This window comes from Auxenochlorella protothecoides, assembly GCF_000733215.1.
Source record: "Auxenochlorella protothecoides strain 0710 unplaced genomic scaffold scaffold56, whole genome shotgun sequence".
Taxonomy (NCBI): Eukaryota; Viridiplantae; Chlorophyta; class Trebouxiophyceae; order Chlorellales; family Chlorellaceae; genus Auxenochlorella; species Auxenochlorella protothecoides.
In genome coordinates, this window is record NW_011934204.1 from 187,239 (window position 1) to 206,863 (window position 19,625).

The 19,625-nt window shown below is 63.9% G+C and overlaps 9 protein-coding genes across 9 annotated transcripts in view; 3 read left to right on the forward strand and 6 right to left on the reverse strand.

Moving 5' to 3' along the window:
- The window catches only part of F751_5038 (Myosin heavy chain kinase B), a gene marked incomplete at both ends in the record, with an annotated part of 2,363 nt that extends 1,808 nt beyond the window's left edge, over positions 1 to 555 (forward strand). Inside the window, one exon of the mRNA XM_011398781.1 lies at positions 340 to 555. Coding sequence (XP_011397083.1) covers positions 340 to 555 — 216 coding nt within the window. The remainder of the gene's footprint in view (positions 1 to 339) is intronic.
- A 400-nt stretch (positions 556 to 955) lies between these two features.
- Positions 956 to 3,006, reverse strand: F751_5039 (DEAD-box ATP-dependent RNA helicase 1; the record flags this gene model as incomplete). The annotated part of the gene is made up of 5 exons (XM_011398782.1): positions 956 to 1,090; positions 1,333 to 1,464; positions 1,534 to 1,910; positions 2,128 to 2,718; positions 2,916 to 3,006. 5 exons carry the CDS (start codon positions 3,004 to 3,006, stop codon positions 956 to 958), a joined length of 1,326 nt encoding a protein of 441 aa, XP_011397084.1.
- A 923-nt stretch (positions 3,007 to 3,929) lies between these two features.
- F751_5040 (WD repeat-containing protein 92) lies at positions 3,930 to 4,644 on the reverse strand (the record flags this gene model as incomplete). Its single annotated transcript, XM_011398783.1, has 2 exons — positions 3,930 to 4,150; positions 4,308 to 4,644. 2 exons carry the CDS (start codon positions 4,642 to 4,644, stop codon positions 3,930 to 3,932), a joined length of 558 nt encoding a protein of 185 aa, XP_011397085.1.
- Positions 4,645 to 5,349: 705 nt separating this feature from the next.
- F751_5041 (DnaJ-like protein subfamily B member 11) lies at positions 5,350 to 7,741 on the reverse strand (the record flags this gene model as incomplete). The annotated part of the gene is made up of 9 exons (XM_011398784.1): positions 5,350 to 5,469; positions 5,659 to 5,763; positions 5,956 to 6,101; positions 6,321 to 6,429; positions 6,592 to 6,708; positions 6,852 to 6,978; positions 7,181 to 7,301; positions 7,389 to 7,549; positions 7,677 to 7,741. 9 exons carry the CDS (start codon positions 7,739 to 7,741, stop codon positions 5,350 to 5,352), a joined length of 1,071 nt encoding a protein of 356 aa, XP_011397086.1.
- A 670-nt stretch (positions 7,742 to 8,411) lies between these two features.
- F751_5042 (hypothetical protein) lies at positions 8,412 to 8,561 on the reverse strand (the record flags this gene model as incomplete). The annotated part of the gene is made up of 1 exon (XM_011398785.1): positions 8,412 to 8,561. One exon carries the CDS (start codon positions 8,559 to 8,561, stop codon positions 8,412 to 8,414), a length of 150 nt encoding a protein of 49 aa, XP_011397087.1.
- Positions 8,562 to 10,323: 1,762 nt separating this feature from the next.
- F751_5043 (putative ATP-dependent RNA helicase DDX11) lies at positions 10,324 to 15,008 on the forward strand (the record flags this gene model as incomplete). Its single annotated transcript, XM_011398786.1, has 11 exons — positions 10,324 to 10,471; positions 10,585 to 11,030; positions 11,285 to 11,642; positions 11,816 to 11,910; positions 12,136 to 12,205; positions 12,442 to 12,718; positions 12,910 to 13,207; positions 13,405 to 13,541; positions 13,651 to 13,836; positions 14,145 to 14,627; positions 14,855 to 15,008. The coding sequence occupies 11 exons, from the start codon at positions 10,324 to 10,326 to the stop codon at positions 15,006 to 15,008; spliced, it is 2,652 nt and encodes an 883-aa protein (XP_011397088.1).
- A 147-nt stretch (positions 15,009 to 15,155) lies between these two features.
- On the reverse strand, positions 15,156 to 16,516 carry F751_5044 (hypothetical protein; the record flags this gene model as incomplete). The annotated part of the gene is made up of 3 exons (XM_011398787.1): positions 15,156 to 15,927; positions 16,118 to 16,227; positions 16,466 to 16,516. 3 exons carry the CDS (start codon positions 16,514 to 16,516, stop codon positions 15,156 to 15,158), a joined length of 933 nt encoding a protein of 310 aa, XP_011397089.1.
- A 609-nt stretch (positions 16,517 to 17,125) lies between these two features.
- On the forward strand, positions 17,126 to 17,948 carry F751_5045 (hypothetical protein; the record flags this gene model as incomplete). Its single annotated transcript, XM_011398788.1, has 3 exons — positions 17,126 to 17,232; positions 17,406 to 17,478; positions 17,571 to 17,948. The coding sequence occupies 3 exons, from the start codon at positions 17,126 to 17,128 to the stop codon at positions 17,946 to 17,948; spliced, it is 558 nt and encodes a 185-aa protein (XP_011397090.1).
- Positions 17,949 to 18,422: 474 nt separating this feature from the next.
- Positions 18,423 to 19,425, reverse strand: F751_5046 (Ferredoxin, chloroplastic; the record flags this gene model as incomplete). The annotated part of the gene is made up of 4 exons (XM_011398789.1): positions 18,423 to 18,626; positions 18,794 to 18,910; positions 19,093 to 19,151; positions 19,404 to 19,425. The coding sequence occupies 4 exons, from the start codon at positions 19,423 to 19,425 to the stop codon at positions 18,423 to 18,425; spliced, it is 402 nt and encodes a 133-aa protein (XP_011397091.1).
- Between the last annotated feature and the right edge of the window lie 200 nt (positions 19,426 to 19,625).

A 19,625-nucleotide genomic window follows, 5' to 3' on the forward strand; every position in this document is an offset into this window, starting at 1 on the left:
GGTGGGGGGGGGGGGGGGGGGGGGGGGGGGGGGGGGGGGGGGGGGGGGGGTCCAAGGAGGAGCAAGGTGCTCCAGGGGAGCACAGCTCCGGCAGCGACTTGAACGGCGAGGCCTTGAGGGAGGCTCTTTGCAACGTGCACGTGAGTCGTGTCTGCCCGCGGGATGATGATCCCCGGAGGCGATGGGACCCTAGAGCTCGGCATGACCGCGGACCATCGCTGCCAGACAAGATGCGGCCGGACTTGGCCCGCCCGCGCGGCGTGCGGCGAGCTGCCAAGCGTTGGTGCTGTTATCTCGTTGAATCCCTTCTTCCTTCCTCCCCACGCCCCAAACACACAGGTGCTGAAGGGCCATTCCGAGGCCGTGCTGGCACTGGCCCTGACCCCCACCCAGCTCGTGTCCGGCTCCTACGACGCCACCCTGCGCTTCTGGGACCTGGGCTCCGGGCGCTGCACGCGCAAGTGCGAGGGGCACGGCGACGCCGTCCGTGTGCTGGCCGCCGCCGACGGCCATGTCTTCTCCGGCTCCTACGACGGCACCATCGGCATCTGGTAGCGAAGAGGAGCTGGGGGGATTGAAGCTGCGTCGGAGGCGCCCCTGCGCCAACGGTGCGGCGACGCAGGCGCAGCCCGACCTTACCATGCGAACCGCCCGCTGTTTCCCAAAGGCGGCCTGTGACACCCGTGCTGCCCTAGCAGGCCCGGGCAGCGCACCACTAAAGATTCCCTCAATAGTAATACAGCAGCATGCACGCCTCGGCTCCTGGCCGTCGGCTGCCATCAATCCAAACACCAAACCTCGTCCCCTGCTGACCCCTCTGCGACTGTACTCTACATCCGTGCCTGCCAATAGACACCACCCTGGCATGCCCCGCTGCCAGCTGAAAGACAAACGCACCGGCACATGCGCGAGAGCAGGAGTGATTGAGGAGGTTGCTTCAGGACAAGAACATCCGTCACGCGACCGCGATACCCTGGGGCGTGGGCACCAGCGTCGGCAGCGTGGCAAACCTGCGTCGCTTCTGCGGGCGCGCGGCCTTCGCGCAGGCCGCCGCCTGGCCGGCCTCCCGGCCGTCGGGCGCCACGTCCTCCTAGTGAAGGTGGGTTTGGGGACGCTTGGCGTGTCGATGCATCGATTGTGAAATTCAGCAGGCACCGGTGCATGTACGTCCGGCATCCAAGCCATGTACCTGGCGGCTGCACCGCCAGGGCAGTCTCCGCCACCATCCCCCAGGCGGGCGGACATGGGGCCTTGCGGCCGAGCGCGGCACGGCCAACCCTGGTCGCGGTGGGGATGCCAATCATTCCTCCTTGTCCCCCCCTCCTTTCTCACCCCGGCCTGGAGTCGTCGGAGAGCGGCCTCCACGGCGGGCGCCACCTCCGCCAGGGCCAGGCGGTCCAGGGCCAGGTCTGCGACGCGCGACCCCTCGGCCTTGCGCAGCATGGCCCGGAAGTGGCGAACCTCCTCCCGGCGCAGCAGGGTGTAGACCGCGCCCGGCGCGCCGGCGCGCGCGGTGCGCCCCGCCCGGTGCACGTAGGTTTTGGCATACACGGGCGCGTCATAGTTGACCACGGCGGCCACCCCCGCCACGTCCATCCCGCGCGTCAGCGCGTCGGAACAGACCAGGATCCGCGCCCGGCGTGCGGAGAAGGCCTCCAGCGCCAGCCGGCGCCGGTCGGGGCCCAGCGCGCCCGAGTACTCCACGCTGTGCCCGCGTGTCACCCCCTCGCCCAGCGCGGCCAGCAGGCGCTGCAGGCGTGCGGTGGTCTCCAGGGAGGAGGTGAAGACGATGGTGGGCGCATCAGGGCCCAGCGCGCGCAGCAGGGCCGCCAGCGCCTCGGGCTTGCGCTCCGCCGACACCACGTGCCGGAACTCCTTCAGGCTGGGGGGGAGCGAGTAGCGCTGGGCCTCTGTGGCGTGGAGTTGTGTGGGGGGGAGGGCGGTGGGGTTGGGTCGGGCCCAAGGATGGAAGTACTCGAGCTGCGACCCGTGCACGAGGATGCGATGGAGCATGGGTGCATCGCGCTGCATCGTGGAGCCTCACAGCTCAGATTCCAGTGTAAGACTGTCCTCCCTCCCCCCGCAGCCCTCCCCCCCTGTTGGTTCCCACTCTACTCCTCCTCGCACCAGTGGCCATGGCGAGGAAGCGCGGCGCGTGCAGGCCCAGCTTGAGCAGCTTGGCGGGGTCCTTGGTCAGCGTGGCCGAGGCCACGACCTTGACCACACGACGCGCGGCCCCCGTGCCCAGGGTCGCGGCCAGCCAGCCCTGGTATGACTGGCGCAGCAGGCGGTCGCACTCGTCCACGACCAGGAAGCGCAGCGCACCCAGACCAAAGCCCGGGGTCGCGCCCACGTGCCCCGCCAGCCGCCCTGGCGTGGCCACCAGCACGTCCGGCGCGCAGGAGGCTAGCATGGCCGCCTCGGCCGCGCCGCCGGCCCGCCCCGCGGCCAGGCCCAGGCCCAGGCCCAGGGCGGCGCAGAGCGGGGCCAGCACGCCAAACACCTGGCCGGCCAGGTCGCGGGTGGGGAGCACCACGAGGCCGCGCAGGGCGCGGGCGGGGCGCGCCGCCAGCGCCGACACCAGGGGCAGCGCGTACGCCAGGGTCTTGCCGGAGCCGGTGGGCGCGGCGATGCAGATGTCGTGGCGGTCGCAGGCCCCGCCCGCGGTCTCGCGCCACACCGTGGCCTGCACCGGGAACAGCTCCTCGATGCCCTGGTCTGTTGGGGGGTTGGGGCGGAGGGGGAGGGAATGGAGAGTTGCGCTGTGAAGATGGGACTGTGGAGCGGTGGCACAGGCTGAGGATGTCAGCCCAGGCCTGCTCAGGATCGGGATGTCAGCCGCGCATCTGATGATGTACCAGGCAGTCGAGCACTCGTTGCCAAATCCAAGCCGTTCCCATCTCGGGCGTGCTCACCGCGCAGGGCAGCGGTCAGGCGGGGGTCCATGCCCGACACTGCCTCCAGCCCGACGCCCGACCCGGCATCAAAGGCGACGGGAAGGCGCATCCATGGCAGGACAGGCACGCTGCCTGCATCCTTCGAGCTCACTGAAGTCTTTGCATTGGAGGCTCTCCTGTCGTCCTCGTCCCCTCCACCGTTTGCCCCCATACCGGGGGCCCAACCCCCCAGGTGTTGCCTGGGTGGCACTCCGAGTCCTCACCCACTCGTCTCGATACAGCGAGTGATATAATCCGACCCTACAAGTTACATTCAGGTTCCATCATATAAGGACGCAATAGCTCGGATGCACAACATCGGAAGTGCTGCCAAGTTGGGGCGCAAGCGCGGGGTCGCCGCATCTTTTCACAAGTCGCCAATGCCTACTGTCATGCCGCTCGCCGTGTCCACCTGACAGTCCATTCCATCAGAGCCTTCGCAGACCTGTCACACACCCAATCCTGAGTTGCTGGTCATATGCAGCAGCCACCCACAGCCCCTCCCTCTGCGGATGCCAGTCAAAGGAGGGAATCCCCTGCTGTGCGACCTGGGCATGACTTAGTTGCTCCATCCCTCCCACCTCGTGCCTGCCAACGTGGGGAGGACCTGTCTGGCGTCAGTCGTGTGACAGGGGTATAACGCCCAAGCCCTGCGGCCACTGATCAATTCTATGGATCGACCGTGCGCGCACACAGTATACCATGCCACGGTCCTGTACCTGCACCCACCGTGAGTCTGCATAGTGGTAGGCATGCACGGACAGGGAGCCGTCCCCTGCATGAACGGCAAGCACTTCCCGGTTCTGAGGCAGGGGGGCGACGCCCCACAGCACAGAGTCCATTCGCGCCTAAGAAATGGGATATGGCAACGGCTGGACCGGTGAGCTGCATGACAGAATTGGAGGCTTGAAAGCATTGCAATCCAAAGCAAATTAACTCAGTATGACACAGGGCAATCTCAGATGAATTATGGCCAGCCCAGACCATTCTTGCTCATACCTGCTGCACCTCCAGGGCGCGGCCGTGGTCGGGTTGGCAGGGTCTGAGGTTGATCGTGGCAAGCCGCCCTCCCATGCCAGCGGCATAGGCCTTGTTCATGACGATGCCACGTCGATCAAAGGCCAGTCCACAGACGCCCTGCCCCTCCATGCTGCCAGACCAGAGGAGGGTGCCAGCCCGCAGATCCCAGAGACTGATTGTGCCGTCTTGCCGACCTGAAATGGGTGGTGGGAACTCCATACCACTTCCAGTCAAAAGCCCACAGTGATGAGCCCCAGGGGTGTCTAGGGAAGCAGTTCGCAAATCCATCACTGACCACAAGAGAGCGGGCACCGGGCTTCCAATGGCTCCCAAGATCGCCCACACCCACACCTGCCAGCACGCTGCGGTCCTGCTCGGTCCCTGCACCACCGAGAGCCACCGCCCAGGCAGCAGCCGAGGTGCCCCCACACAGCTGCGCAACCGGTCTCTCCGGCTGGCGAGCGTCCCAGACCAGCACACGCCCATCCGCAGCCCCGCTCACGACCTCAGGCGGCCCGGGCTCGCCGCTGCAGCCGCCGCATGTGTCCAGGGCATGGATCGCAGACTGGTTTGTCCCTCCCAACACACTGATTGGCTGAGGACGAGCCTCTACGAGATCCCAGACCTCGACCCCGCCTTGTGAGTCGCCCAGCACCACGTGGTGGGAGTCGCCGGAGCTGGCCAACATTGCGGCGGATGTGAGGGGCCGGCTGACCGGCAGAGAGTGGCTTGATTTGATCTGTGACTCCCGCATCCGCCAGATCTGAGCGGCCCCCACGCCTTGAACCGTGCATCCCACGCCGATGAAGGATGCTCGTCCGGGGATCCACCTGTGCATGGGCGATGCCAGTGCGCTCGAGGCTTCAGACGAAGGGAACCCTCCGCCGGACGTGAGCTCGCATGTGCATGCATACTCCCCGGCGAGGGCTGGCAGACGTTTATCTCACCTGACCGCACGGATGTTCTCAGAGATCGAAGCCTGCGAGATCACATGGATCGACGGCTTCAGCGTCATCATGCGACCCTACCCTGATCCTGGTGCTGGGTACCCGGATTGGTGGCTTATAACAGCGGAGCTGGATGCGTCGGGTCAGGTGGGCCAACGTAATGGGCTCCGACGGAAATCCCATGAAATCACAAACGCGTAGCAAAGTCGATCAGTCGGCCTTGGCATCGCTGCAGTTTCTGCCCGTGACCGGCGCTCACGAGTCAAAGCCGACGACACCGGTCCCCGGCCGGGTCCCGGTCCGGAGGGCTCTCTGGTGACAACTGGCCCTGGCCAGACCATTTGGGGTAACAATAGACATTTCGTCCTTCCGTGCCTTGCACATCACGTGACAGGGTGCCAGTCACCCACACTCCCTGTTAATTGCGCAGTAGGGCGGGGCCGCCCTCATAGCTCGTCATGCCACGTCGTCTGCGTCAACACCTCCTTGATGATGTCCTGCTGTGCCTGTGTGAGCATCTTTGGGAAGATGACCCTGTACGTCACCCAGAGGTCGCCCCGCTTCACCTGGACAGGCGGGAGGAAGATAAGCAGTGGATCTCCTGGACATGAGGCAGGGTCTCGCAAAGGGGAGGGGAGGATGGGACAGGCCCTCATGCCAGGCCCTGGCCTCACCCTGCTGATGGGTTCGCATAACCCCTGAAGCATCCAGCACCGCTCTTCCCACCCCCTTTGCCTCCCTGGCCGCCACCCCACCTCGTCCATGATGGGCATGCCTTCGCCCTTGAACCAGCGCTGCTCGCCGGGGCGTACCACCGTCTTGGACCCCACGGCGACCGCGTGCCCATCCAGGTGCTTGAGCTGAGGGCGCATGAGAAGGGGGCTTCAGAGCGGTGGCCGTTCGAGCGATGGGATGGTGCGTTCCTGCCTCTGCATGCAGCCCAGCTCACCCCCAGGCACGGCCCTCGGCACCCTCTCACCTCCAATACGGCGGCACATGCACTGCACGACCACCCACACCTCTGAGCCTCCCACTCCACACCCGGCCCCCACCTCGCGCGTGAAGCCGGTGAGGGCCTCCAGCAGCGTGATGTTCATCTCGGCCAGCAGGCCCGACTGCCGCCGCTCAAAGACGGGGTGCTTCGTCGTGACCAGCTGGATGATCAGGTCCCCATGCTCGCCATCCACGCGCGGCTCGCCTGCGCACCATGTATGGATGGGCGAGATCCTCGAGGCAAGGCAGGCTGAGAGCGGCAATAGGAGGGCGTGGGTAGGGCCTAGACAGGTCGCTTGCAAGGCAGTCCCCCGCATGCAAGCTCCCAAGGAGGGATGAAGCACCCTGGGGATGATTGATTGCTCCTCCGACCCCACCTCCCACGGGCAACGGACATGATCGTCCCTGCATCCCACCTACCCACCCTCTTCAAAAAAGGTGATGCGGTGGCCGTCGGGGGTGCCGGGCTCGACGGACACGGTCACCTCCTCACGCTCCCGGACGATCTTCACGTTGGGGCAGTCCTCGCACACCTGACGGGTGGGAGGGCGGCGTTGGGGATGATGCTGTAGTATAAACCAGGACTCGAGGGCTTGCACACATGGGGTCTTGAACAAAGTGGGCCCAGCAGATGGTAGCCACTGGCTCGTTCTGCCTTCACCACCCACCAAACCAACACACTCCCCTTTCACTACCTGGGTGGTGTACTGCTGGTACATGCCTGGCCCAACCTGGTTGGTCACCACTCGGTTCTTGCAGTTGCACTTCCGGGTCCCAGACGCCGGCTTCAGCACACCCTTGTCTCGCACCACCTTTAAAAGTACGAGAGGTGGAGGGGATTCGGGGGGAGTTGTGCAACCAGAAAGCATGCATGAATGAGAGCGTGCATATCTACAGAATAAAATCATGCCCGGCCTGTCACTCTGCTGCCTGTATTCCAAGGTCCCTCACATACCTTGAACTGGCGCCCCAGGTAGAGGTCCTCCAGGGAGACCTCCAGGTTGATCACGACATCATCGCCCTTGGGCGTCTGGGGCTCCTCCTGCTGCCCATGGCCTCCAAAACCAAAGCCGCCAAAGAACCTGCAGGGCAGTCGGGACTGGATAGTTGGTCGAGCATCACCTGGAATCCAAGCAAGGGAGGCAGAACATCCCCATGGCAGGGCAGCAGGCGCTTGACGGCAACAGGCACTGTCTTAAGACAATGTCCTTCCAAAGAAATGCACCAATCAAGCCCCACAAGAATACCTGCAGAGCCCTCGCATCCGTTTATTCCAACACTCACTGCGCAAAGATATCGTTGGGGTTGTGATGGCCGCCGCCGCTATTGCCCATCTGCTTCAGGCCCTCCTCCCCATACTGATCATAGATCTGGCGCTTCTTCTCGTCCGTGAGCACCTCGTAAGCTACATGGTCGGTTGAAATCAGTGGTGACATTTGTTGATCAGCCACGCCTGGCAGACGCTCGAAGCAGCACCCTCCAACCCACCCACCGTGGCCAATCTCGGCAAAGGTCTTGGCTGCCGCCTGCTTCTCCTCCTCAGTCCCCTGCACTTTGTCTGGGTGGTACTTCAGCGCGACCTTGCGATAGGCACGTTTGATGGCAGCGGCATCCGCGTGCCGGGAGACGTGGAGCAGGTCGTAGTAATCCTTCCTGTGTAGTGGATGGCGGTGAGAGGGCCTAGGGGTGATGCTTCCATGCACTTGGCCGCTCAGCCACCATCTGGCACAATTTAATTCATTCCGGAACCCAATAAGGTGGTTAAACATCATCCACTCACGCTGCTGTCGATACCGCCAGGAGTAGGAGAAGTGCGAGTGTCTTGGCTAGCCGTGGTGAGGTCATGGCGCCCGACAAGCCACCACCGCGCCCCCAGGTGTCCGCCTGGAGATGGGGTCCTGACTTCTGGCCCAGCAACCGCGACAGCCCAACTCGGTGTAATAAAGAACACTTCTGGCCCACCTCGTGCTGTCGCCGACCCACGAATCACCACGCCGATCTGTGATGCCGGATCCCTGGGGGGAGCTTGCACAGGAGGCGCAGGAAACTATAGGGTGAGCTTCACAGTGGAGGCATTCTGCCCTGTGTGAATTGAGTCTGTGCTGTGGACCAGGAAAGGATGCGCGCAGGCAGGCCAGGTTTCGTCTTGGAGCTTCTCAACGCATGCTACGCGTGCTTGGCCATCGTCTGATCAGCCCACACACAGGCCCTGCACCTTCAGGTTTGAAACTCTGCATCAAAGAGATACATTCCTCGTGTGATTCTGAGGAAGAGTCTCTTTGTGTTTCAGAAGACGACAAACATCGTGACTGACCAGCTACAGGGGCTAGAGGTGTGGACTCAGCACTGCCACAAGCAGAGTGGCCGCCTAGCACAAAATGTTGCTCCCAGATGAATGATCGACCGGACCTCGCCGGCATGCTCGCTCCTTACCATATTGCCACATCTCAGTCGCATCTATGCGTAAGCAGGAGCAATTCAATGTATGCATGCCACAATCCTGACAAAGATGGCCTCAACATGCCCGTTCTGCAGTCAGATACACCAAAAGCTGCATAAGATGAGCCAGAGATGAGTTGATTGTCGCCGAGCCTCTAACAGGGACGATCGGGAAAGCTTCACCCTCAGTTCTTCCGTGAGCTAGTCGACAGGGAGCTGTTGGCATCTGGCAACTAATGAAGTCAGATTCTCGGCAGCAGCGCGCGCCCGTGGCCAGAATTCCGACAGGTTGTTGTCCTCTCGCCTAGGGCTGGAAAATTATGAGGTTAATCCATGCATAATACAGACGGAATAAAAAACCGTCTCAGCGGGCCCTTCACTGCCTTGACCTGGCCAAAACTACCCCTGAGCACGCACGTACTCTCGAATGGCTACGTCGCAGGCAGCTGGCTATGAGGTCTAGTTCACCCCGCAAATTGAGCTGGATTGCCCGATCCTCACACCGTTTGAGTGGTAATCTCTCCCTCAGCTCCCTGCTGGAACCGGGCTGTCACCCAGGATTCCTGACAGATCCCTCGCTGAGAGCCCTCGCACCTCGCCGCCCGCCCCGCTCGCCACCCCTTGGCACAGGAAACATGCTACACAAGTATTATGCCCGGAACAGGTGGGAACCGGACGAGGTGGTGCAAGCAGGTGACTCTGTGTTCGAATCTCGCAGATCATGCCCAGCCCCAGTGCCCCTTCACAGGGTGACGAGGTCCACAAGACCCTCCCATCGCGTCGCGCCGGTGGGTCGTTCCCTCACCCTGGATTCGGAGCCGAAGTTCGGTTCGGATGCGGAGCAACCCTGCCCTGTGAGTCCTTCCAGCATCGCTCCAGGCCATCACCCACACGCATCTGCCTGCGCCTCGTCGTGCCTGCACAGGACACCGCTGAGTCTCGGTTGCACCTCCCTCCCACTCCTTTGCAGAGCGCTGGTAGAGGACTGGAGGTGTTCCCGCTTCCATCCCCCAGCGTGGGCTCTAACTGGGAGGAGGCCGACTCCCAGCTGAGTACACCCCTCGGTTCCCCACGCTCAACAACCGGCAGCTACACCTCCGCACTCTCCCCACAAAGGGTGAGGCGGCTCGATTCGGGGCAACAGTGTGTTGCCCATGTGCCTCAGTCAACTGTCCTGCTTGAAGATTCCACAGGAGCCAGATGTCATCCCACCCCTCCACACCCCTACAGGCATGTGGTGGAAGCTTCAGAGATGGCAGTGTCTCACCAGGGAAGGACCTGCCAACCTCCAGCCCAGACCATGTCAGGGCCAAGCAGGCTCCTTCCCCCACGCGTCTTGCAGCCCTGCCTGAGGCGCATGCAGTGGACACGCCAGAGGCCCTGCCCGGACCATCAGGCCACATCGTCGCCTTCTTGGCTGCCATTCTGGCGCTGGCACAGATCCTCTGTGCAACCCTGGGCCTGCTCAACGACCCTTCGATCGTGGCGCACCGCGCCAAGGAGGTGTGGAGGAACTCTGGGGCCGACCTGGCCACGCAACGCATCTGGGCTGGGGCAGGAGCCTGTGCAGGGGTGTTGATGGCGGTGCGCGAGCTCGGAGCTCAGCTGCTGGGCAGCCGCAGCAGCGGAAAGGCACGCATCGCATCATGAGTGTCTTCACCCCCTCCACATGTAGCAGCGGCAGTGATGCCTTCATGCCTTTTTGTGCACCTAGCTCCTGTTGAACTATAGCTGTATCACCCCACCGCTGGAACCCGAAACGCACATGTATATCCCCGCACCTTGTAACCTTGCAAGGCCCCGCTTCTCTTTCCGTGAAGTGCATGCTGTGTTCCGTTCAAAACCGGCCACACCGGGCGAAGTCCCACACGAGCGTCGCCGATCCTTCATCACATAATGCATGGTCGCGAGGCGTGATGGCATGGCGATTCGTAGGATGATTACTTGCCAGCATCAGTATGCCGAACGGTGATCCTTCTCAACACATGATGGGTCATCCGGGGGCCGCTGCGGTGCTGCACCGAACCGACTTCCCAGCATTTCCGCACGAGCCCTACAGCATACAGCGGGACCTGATGCGCTCTCTGTACGAAGCACTCTCAAAGGGCGGAGTTGGGTTTTTCGAGTCGCCTACAGGTGGGTGGAGAGGGGCTGGGCGCTGGCACACTCCCTGGCCATGCCTGCTTCAGCGCTGAGCGGCGGTGCACCATGCCTGCTGTACCCCTGACGAGCCCTGGTCCTGCTCGCAGGCACCGGGAAGACGCTCTGCCTGATAAGCGCCTGCCTGCACTGGCTGGAGGACTCGCGCGCTGCCAGCGCCACTGCCCCGAAGGCCGAAGAGGGAGCGGCGGTAGCTGGCGGGCCGCACATGCCGGATTGGATGAGAGGCCATGCGGAGCGCCTGGAGCGGGACCGCCAGGCCCACCTACTCCGGGCCCAGATGGAACGCCTGGAGGTTTTGCGCAGCGCCCGACGCCAGCGAGGCGCGCGACCGGCGGCGGGTGCGAAGACAGGGCCCGGTGGAGCACCAAATGACGCTGACGAATTCATCCTCGAGGAGGTGGAGGAGGGTGCAGCGTCCGAGCCTGGCGCCTCCAGGAAACGCCCGGTGCTGTCAGACTCCGAGTCGGAGGAGGAGGGCCTGGGAGGCCCCGCCTTGCAGGCTGAAACTCCCGAGGTGCCCAGCAAGACGCAGGTCGGCACGATTGGCGAGTACCTCACCCTGCTGCTCTGTCTCTGTATGCAAGGCTGGCAGTCAGCGTCCCTGCTTTGAGCTGGGGTGCCGTACAGGCACCATGGTCACACCTTAGTGTGCCCGCCTCCTGATCACCTCGTGCGTGCAAGAAACTGGTCTTGCAAACTTCCTTCCCCGGCTTCATAAGCCAGCTCCACGATTGACGCATTCCTCTGGACCCGACTCCCCACCCCACCCCCCACCCCCCACCCCAGATCATCTTCTGCAGCCGCACCCACTCCCAGCTGTCCCAGTTTGTGGGGGAGCTGCGGCGCACCCGATTCGCAGACAGCCTCTCCCTGGTGGTTTTGGGCTCCCGTGGCGCGCTGTGCATCAACGATGCGGTCGCCCGCCTGGGCTCACCCGCCGCCGTCAACGAGGCCTGCGCCGAGCTCCAGCGCCGCCCCGCGCCGCGCAAGAAGGTGGGGAGCGGGGAGAGGACGGGCGGGAAGGGCGCCTGCCCTTACCTCGCGCGCAGCGGCGCGCACGCCGCCAGCCTCCGCGACATGGTGCTGGCCCACCCCATTGACATCGAGGAGCTCGCCAAGCTGGGTGAGCTGGGGATTGTTTCAGGTGGGTTTTTGTTTTGATGAGGGGTGGTGGTGCACACTTCAGGACCCCTGTCAGGGTGCAGGCGACGTGGCACCATTGAACCCCTTGGGACCCCGGGGAGGGGGTCCCAGCCCAGGGCGACCTGCAGACTGACGCACTCTGGTTCCCACTCCTGGCTGACCTCATCTGCACAGGGCAGCGACGGGCCGTCTGCCCGTACTATGCCGCGCGGGATGCCCTGCCGGAGGCCGACATCATCCTTGCACCATACTCGGCCTTGCTGCTGCGTGTGAGTGAGGGTGGATCTATGGAGTGTTGCGCAAGATCCGCGAGGATCGGGATAAGTGGCATTGATTGGAAGAAGCCCGTGGCAGACAACCATCTGGCGCCTTCACAGAGAGCACGGGTGGGGTTGGACGACTGAAGAGGTTACTTGCACAAAGGGCATGGCAGGCTGATGCCAGTGGGACGCCTCGCTTTGCCCTCCAACCTCACTTTCCCCCTCCGCTGACAGGAGACGAGGGATGCCCTGGGTCTGCAACTCAAGGGCAACGTCGTCGTCGTCGACGAGGCGCACAACCTCGGTGCGTGCATGCTCGGCTATGCACTCTCATGAGATTGTTGAGGAGGGTTGATCGGGGGAGAGGATGGTCCATCAGATTAGCATGTGGCCATTGCCCTGGCCGGCGCTGCAGTATCGCATGCTCCATGCACACCACCAACACGTCACACCCTGACGCACGAGCTCCCATCATGCCCCTGAGGCGACACCATCCCAGTCCCCATCACCCTTTCCCCTCCCTGAATCTCCCAACCCCAGTCGACGCCGTGAACGACGCGCACTCGGCGACGGTCACGGGCCGCCAGGCGGCCGCCTGCACGGCCCAGATGGAGCGGTATCTCGCGCAGTACCGCTCCCGCCTGGGCATGCAGGCCTGCCTGGCCCTGCAGCAGCTGCTTCTGGTGTCGCGGGCAGTGGGGCGGGCGTGCGCCGCGCGACCGCAAGGCAGTCAGACCGGCGAGGCGCACGCGCGCTCTCTCAACGCGTTCGTGCTCGAGCACGGGCTGGAGGGCGTCAACATCTTCCAGCTGCTGCGGTGAGGGGCGCGAGGAGGGGGTTGGACGGCGATCGCTCAGGAGCATGAGGCTGTGCAGCAGTGATTGCCGGTGCTCGACTGACTCGGTGCCCTGCCAGGGCTAGGGAAACCCTCCTTGGAAGTAGCATGTCTGGGGTCTGGAAAGGACGCATGATCGTCCCCCCCCCCACCCTCCATCTCAACTACTACAGGTATGCAAGTGAGACCAGGCTGGTGCAGCGGGTGGCCGGCTACTGGCGCAGCTGCGAAATGGAAAACTCCGGGCCGGGGTCAAATTCAGTGCCCGGCATGGAGGCTGGAAAGCCCGGCGGCGGCGGCGGCGGCCTTGGGATTGAGGCGGCGGGGCAGGGCCCGCTCCACGCCCTCCTCTCCCTGCTGCGGGGCCTGCGCAGCGCGGACAAGGACGGGCGCATAATCGTTGACCCCGGGGGGGCTGATGGGGGCAGTCTGCGCTTTGTCCTGGTGGATGCGGGCCGGCTCTTCTCCAGCGTAAGTGGGACTCGGGGCGGTGGGAGGCCGCAGCTTGCCCTTGCGTGCTGCCATGGGCACCTGATGCTGCGCTGGGGGTAAGCATGCGGGCCCGGCGCTTTGGGTGGTGCGGTGCGGTGAGGGCATCAATGGGAGCTGCGCCTGTGCAAAGTGTGTGCCACAGAGTTGACACAGCTCCAACTGCCGTCCTCCATCAGATCGTATCCGAGGCTCGCTCCGTCATCCTGGCGTCCGGGACGCTGTCCCCGTTGGGACCCCTCCTCACCCTCTTCCCAGGCGTTCCCATGGACCGCCTGCACCGTTTCTCATGCGGTCACGTGGTCGGGAAGGAACGGTGTGTTGTCTTGGGGTTCGAGATGCACTGGGGAGCCTTGACCTTGCCTCTCAAGCTGGCACATGGAGCCCATCTGCCCAGCTGGCCTCTCAAAACCCCATTCATGCAGGCTGCTGGCCCTGGCTCTGGCCTCCGGGTCATCCGGCACCCCCTTGGACTTTCGATTCTCCAGGCGGGGCGACCCGGCGGTGCTGAGGGAGCTGGGCCAGGTGCTCCTGAACGTCTGCCGTGTGACCCCCGGGGGGACCATTGCCTTCTTCCCCTCCCACCACTATATGGAGGAGGCGGTGGCGAGGTACGTGGGGTTCAGATGCTGGACAACTGGGATGCTGGGCATGCCGTCCGTCTTGCCACGCTGAGTGTGTGTGCTGAGGTGGCAGGCGAAGGAGCTCCATCCGCAGTCTGAGTCCCTGCCCCGCTCCCCGGAGCTGTGCACCACTCCGCCTGATTTCTATTCTGCCTTGGGTGTCACATGCACTTAGAGCCTCAGATAACAACTGCAGAAATGGACTTTAAGAAAAGGGTATGTTGTGCCCCGAAAACTTGCTTCCCACAGACTCCTCCCCCCTTCCCCTCAAACCCTCAACACCACATCCCATGCAGCTGGAAAGCCAGTGGCCAGTGGACACGGCTAGAGGCATGCGTGCCGGTATTGCTGGAGCCCCGCACGGCGGCCGAGGTGGATGCCACCCTGGTGGCGCACGCTGCAGCGTGCGCCCCCCCTCCCACCTTTGGAGCCCTGCCATCGGGCCCCCCCCCGCGCCGACTGGGCTGCCTGCTCCTAGCCGTGGTGGGCGGCCGCCTGGCAGAGGGCATCAACTTTGGCGACGCGCTGGGTCGCGCCGTGGTCATGGTGGGCCTGCCCTACCCAAACCCCGCAGACCCGGAGCTGCGGGAGAGGCTACGCGCCATGGACGCCGCCGCTGCTGCTGCCTCTACAAGCCTGGGGATACAGGGGCCTGCCTTGCAGCCGCCGCCCAGCAGAGGCCATTACCAGGACCTGTGCATGAAGGGTGTGAACCAGTGCATCGGGCGGGCCATCCGCCACTCTCGGGATTACGCGGCGGTGCTACTCCTGGATCCAAGGTGGGGAGGCCAGCGTGCACGGGCTTGCAGGCTTGTGGGATCCGACGCTGGGTAGGGCCTGTGCCTTTCAACGGAAGAGCATCTGTGCATGACGAGCAGGAGGGTCGGGTCTGGTGAGCAAATTTCTCGGGCCCTGAACCCGCCAAACCTCCCCTCAACAGCCCCGACAATCCTCCACCTTGGCCGTGCGCTCAGATTCAGCCACTCGACTCCCTACCGTGTTGCAGGTATGCCGAGAGTTTTACCAAGCCGCTCAGACCACCCCTGGCCAAGCTCCCGGCATGGATCCTGCCTTCGCTGGAGGTGCCTCAGGGAGGTTTTGGGCCGGCCTACACACGGCTGGTCCGATTTTTCAAGGCCATGCAACAGACTGAAGGCTGAGGGGCTCCCCTGACGCTGTGACGAATTGTTTACTAGTGCACACACAGTTTGGGCATGGATGTGCACTCAGTCTGGACATCGAAAGCATGAGCCAAAGGCTGCTTTCAGGCACCCAGCGTTGCTTGAGAAAGAGGGGCTCGCTCCAGGTCAGCCGTCACCCCCACTGATTGGCTGCCTGCCGTCTTCGTCCTCCAATCCAGAGAGCACCACGGTAAAGGTTGCATCGCCATCTGCTGTCGTCGCGGCGTTGCCGTCACTGGCAGCCAGAGCACCGGCAACCAATACTTCCTCCGCCATCGCCGCGGCAGCGTCCCAGGTCGCCAGGCTCTGGCCGCTGGACGCGAAGGACACCAGCTGCTGGGCGAAGCGCGTGGCGTGCCGGTGCAGGAAGGGACCGGCCGCTGTGCCGAGCCGAGTGCAGAGGTCCTGGAGCTTACAAAGGGGGGAATGAGGTTTGAGGGTTGCAGCGAGCGAGCATTGCACCAGAGCCACCCTGCCGTTCTCCCATCTCCAAGGCGCGCAGCACACCTCCAACACCCTCGACCAAAACGGGCTCCACCGCACCGCATGGGAGGGGCCACCGCCGCTCGTCCCCGGACGAGCGCCGCCACCGAGTTGGGCAGCACCTCGCAGCGTGCCCAGCAGGTGCTGACCCAGCAGGTCGACATCGCCCTGCAGCAGGATCGCCTGCAGCTCCCGCGTCACCCAGCGAGCCACGTCGGAGCGTGCCGCCAGGGCCGGCGAGACGCGCCTGGCCCACGGCGGGGTCATGCCATCCTCGCCACCCTGCTGCTGCACCTCCATGACATCGCCAGAGAAGTAGCTGGCCCGCCGCCGCCGGTGCTGGACGGTGAGGTGGAGGTCACTGCCCGTGGAGGACAGGGCTGCCTCGTGAGCCGGCGGGCGCATACGTTCCCTCCTGGGGGGAGGAGGTGTGCAGGATTGTGTGCGGGGCCCAGAGGGAGGTGGCTTCATCGGGATGTTGGGGCAAGAGCTGCGTTGCCAAGCTCAGAATTTGGTTCCGCCCTCGTCACCCCAGGAGAGCCTCTACGACCAGTGTCACGAGACCGCACCCCTCCTGCTCAGCCTGAGCAGCGCAGGCAACACACCGGTAGGCGTAGTCACGGCAGTCCGTGATGAGGAGCGTGTAGGCTTGTCGACACAGCGGGCACAGCAGGGGCAGGCGCGGATCCTGGTTCTGGCTCCACTGCTTTATGCACTGCTCGCCAAGCAGGTGTGGCGCATGTGAGCAACGAGAGAGCAGGGCAGGTACCAGAGGGCGTGTGTTGGGGCCCGGTGCTTGCATGTTGGTGGTCCCTCGCCCCCGCCCCCAGAAGGGTGAGGCAGCCCCCAGCTGCGTGACTTGCCTTGTAGCAAAAGTGGTGGTAGCAGGGGTCGATGAATGTCTCGTCCGCGTGTGCTATGGCACTCAAGCAGATGGTGCACGTCCCACACACTCCACTGTGGGGTTGCAGCGCCATCAGGTCAAAACCTCGACTGCTCCACATTTAGCCTCGCATGAGCGGGCATCGTGCAGGTCGCACAGAGGGTCATGGGGGGCCAAGCCTGTTCAATGGTGCTCATGTGACATTGACACCGCGAGAAGCGAGGTGTGGGGATTTTGAAGCCTTCTTGTCTTGCAGGGAACTGAAGCCATACCCCTGCACACCAATCGGCAGAGGGCGTTTCAGGGACCCCACAGGACAAGTAGGGACCGAAACACACAGGATATACCCTATCCTCCCTCATTCCGTGTGAGCATATGAGGATGGAAGGTGTGAGGAATTCTCGTTTCTGAAGCACGCTTGGTGGTCGTCGATGACCACAAAAACGTCGCAGCCAGCGAGAATCTCATGGAAGCCGTGGTGCTTCCGGGCGCGACTTAGCATGGTGCCTCGCTGACCCTCGCAGGTCAAGATTGCCTGGCATCATTTAGAGAGTCCAGGAAACTAAGCCGAGAGAACTACAACTCACAGCTGATGGGCAGAAACCCCAGGTCCTGACCCCACCCCCTGCTCCGTCTCGACGACACGAGGCGCGGCACCGTGGCGTACGGCATAGTACTGGCGTCTCTGAATCCCTTGTTTTGAGTCGTTAAGCTCATCCAAGGTCACGACATGGCGGCGACCATGGAGGAGGAGGCCATCATCAAGTATCGGTACCTCACGCAGACCGTGAGCACCACGGCCAATGTCCTGCCTCCCATGAAGAGCCTGGCCAGGAGGTGAGGTGCATTTGACGGGGTAGCATGCACTTGCTGCCGCTGCTGCTGCTCCGTGCCTCCGTCGGGGCGCTGGCCCAGAGCCCAGAGCCCAGAGGCCCAGTGTGCGGAGCTCCTACCTGCCTGGGTTGCCCCACCCTTCTTCATGCCTCTGATTCCCGCCCCGAGACGCCCAGGTTCTTCCAATTCCGGACCGCTCTCACCTCTGGCACCGCGGCGGAGGCGCGGGCCCTGTACGACGACCTCCTGGTGGACCTGCACGCCATTCAGTCGGCCCTGGACCGCCAGGCTACCGGCGCGCGCGTGGCGGAGCGCGAGGCGGCGCTCTCGCCGCCGAGCAGCGGCGCCTGGAGGCGGGCATTGCCGCGACGCGGGGCGGGATCGAGGCCGCGCGCCGGGAGCTGGCCGCCGCGCAGGCCGACCTGCGCCACGCGCGGGAGTACGAGGCGCTGCGGCGCAGCGTGGTGGCGCTGGCGCCTCGCTCCGCCACGCGGCGCGAGATGGACGGCGCGTGCCGCGAGATCGGTGACCTGCAGGCCCAGGCGCGGGGGCTGGAGGAGGCGATGGCCCGGCGCCGCGCCGCGCTGACCGGGCTGCTGGCCGTCGCGGCGGGGGTGGCGGCCGAGCTGGAGAGCGAGGCGCTGGCGGAGGAGGGCGCGCTGCCGGAGACAGAGATGGCGGAGACCGTCGCTGGGCCGGCTGCGTTGCTGGACCGATGACCAGGAGAGGGTGGGGGAGCAGGGACCGGAGGGCTCATTCAAGGCCTGAGGATCTGGACTGGGTGGCTGACAGGCTCCTCCAGATCAAACCCTGGCTACGTTATTCTCATAGAGGGTGGTGTGGCGAGCCGCTGCATGGCATGGGCTCCAAGGCTACTTCTCCACACAGTTTCCCACCTTCCTCTGACACGCGGTGCAACCCAGCCTTCAAATTCCTCCGACCATTGTGGAGACGAATCCCAGCATCCCACATCCCCCTTCCTCTCACCGATGCCGTGCTTCCCAGACTCAGCCCTGTACAGCAACAGTTCTCTCGGGCAGTGGATGACAGGCAGGGCATGAGAGGGGACCCAACATCATCAAGGAGGGTGGATTCTTCGGTAGAGTGGCTCGTCAGGGGGGCAGCGGGTGGACTGACGCGTAATCCTCGTCGACATGGGTCTCAGGCGCAGTCCCGTATGCCCACTCCCATCTTCAGTACAGGCTCTCCTCCTGGTGGGTGGTGATGGTGCAGTCGGAGGTGGGGTAGGCCACACACGTCAGCACAAAGCCGTTGGAGATCTGGTCGTCGTCCAGGAAGGACTGGTCGGACTGGTCCACGTCCCCAGCATCCAGCTTGCCCGCGCAGGAGGAGCAGGCGCCGGCACGGCAGGAGTAGGGCAGGTCGACGCCGGCCTCCTGCGGGGAGGGGGGGGTTGGGGACAGGGGCATGTGAAGAGACAGTGGGAGGGGTGTCCGGGCCCAAGGCAAGGGGCGCAAGGGTATTTGGGTCCAGCTGAGCTGGGCAGCGCATTCGGCGCGTGCTCCAAGATCGACAGATCATGTGCTCGATGCCCGTGGCGCACCTCTGCGGCGTCCAGGATGTAGGTGTCGCCGTCGACCTCGATGGTCTCCTCGCCATCAGGGGTCTTCAGGGTCACCTTGTAGGCGGAGACCTTGAAGGCGGTGGCCGACCGGATGGGCTGTGCATGGTGTCAGGGAGGTAGGGCACTTTGTAAGGAGGGGGGGTTCGATGCATCGCCTCGCGGGCAGCAAAGACGCATGACTGTCCACAGATGGGAAACCCAGTTCATGGCCCGACGATGGAGCGTGGGCCGGGTGGCGTACGCATGACACCCCAGAGGCTGCAGGACCTTCGACGCACCTGCCGGCTGACGCGAGAGGCGAAGACCTTGGAGGGGCAACGGAAGCCCACGCGGGTACCTGCAGCACAATGCACCGAGGCGATGGAATCATGAGCACGGATTCCAACCAGTGGCTGAGTATACATGGGGGGTCGGAAAACGACCCGAGGCCGACCCTGCCTCAGCAGCCTACCACTCAGCGCGGAGAGCTGCATGACTCCTGGATTGACGTCTAAGATTAATCTAAGGATAAATGAGTTCCTGGAATTCGAAAGGCTTGGAAGTACTGGTAATTCTGCTCCGCGACGATGACCATGAACCAGAACCTCACCCAGAAGGTGTCCCGCTGCCATGTTATCGCCTATGATTCCTCGTGGCCAGCACGCGCAGCATGCACTCCCCCGGCCATCTCGGGCGGACTGCGGCGGAGTTCAGGCCTAGGAAGACCGTACAGCCTGACAGCCTGACAATCTTATATGTGAAACTAGGAAACGGAAACAGGTGAGGCCTCGGAAGGGTCCCATATGCACACAAACGTGACAGCAGCTGCGGA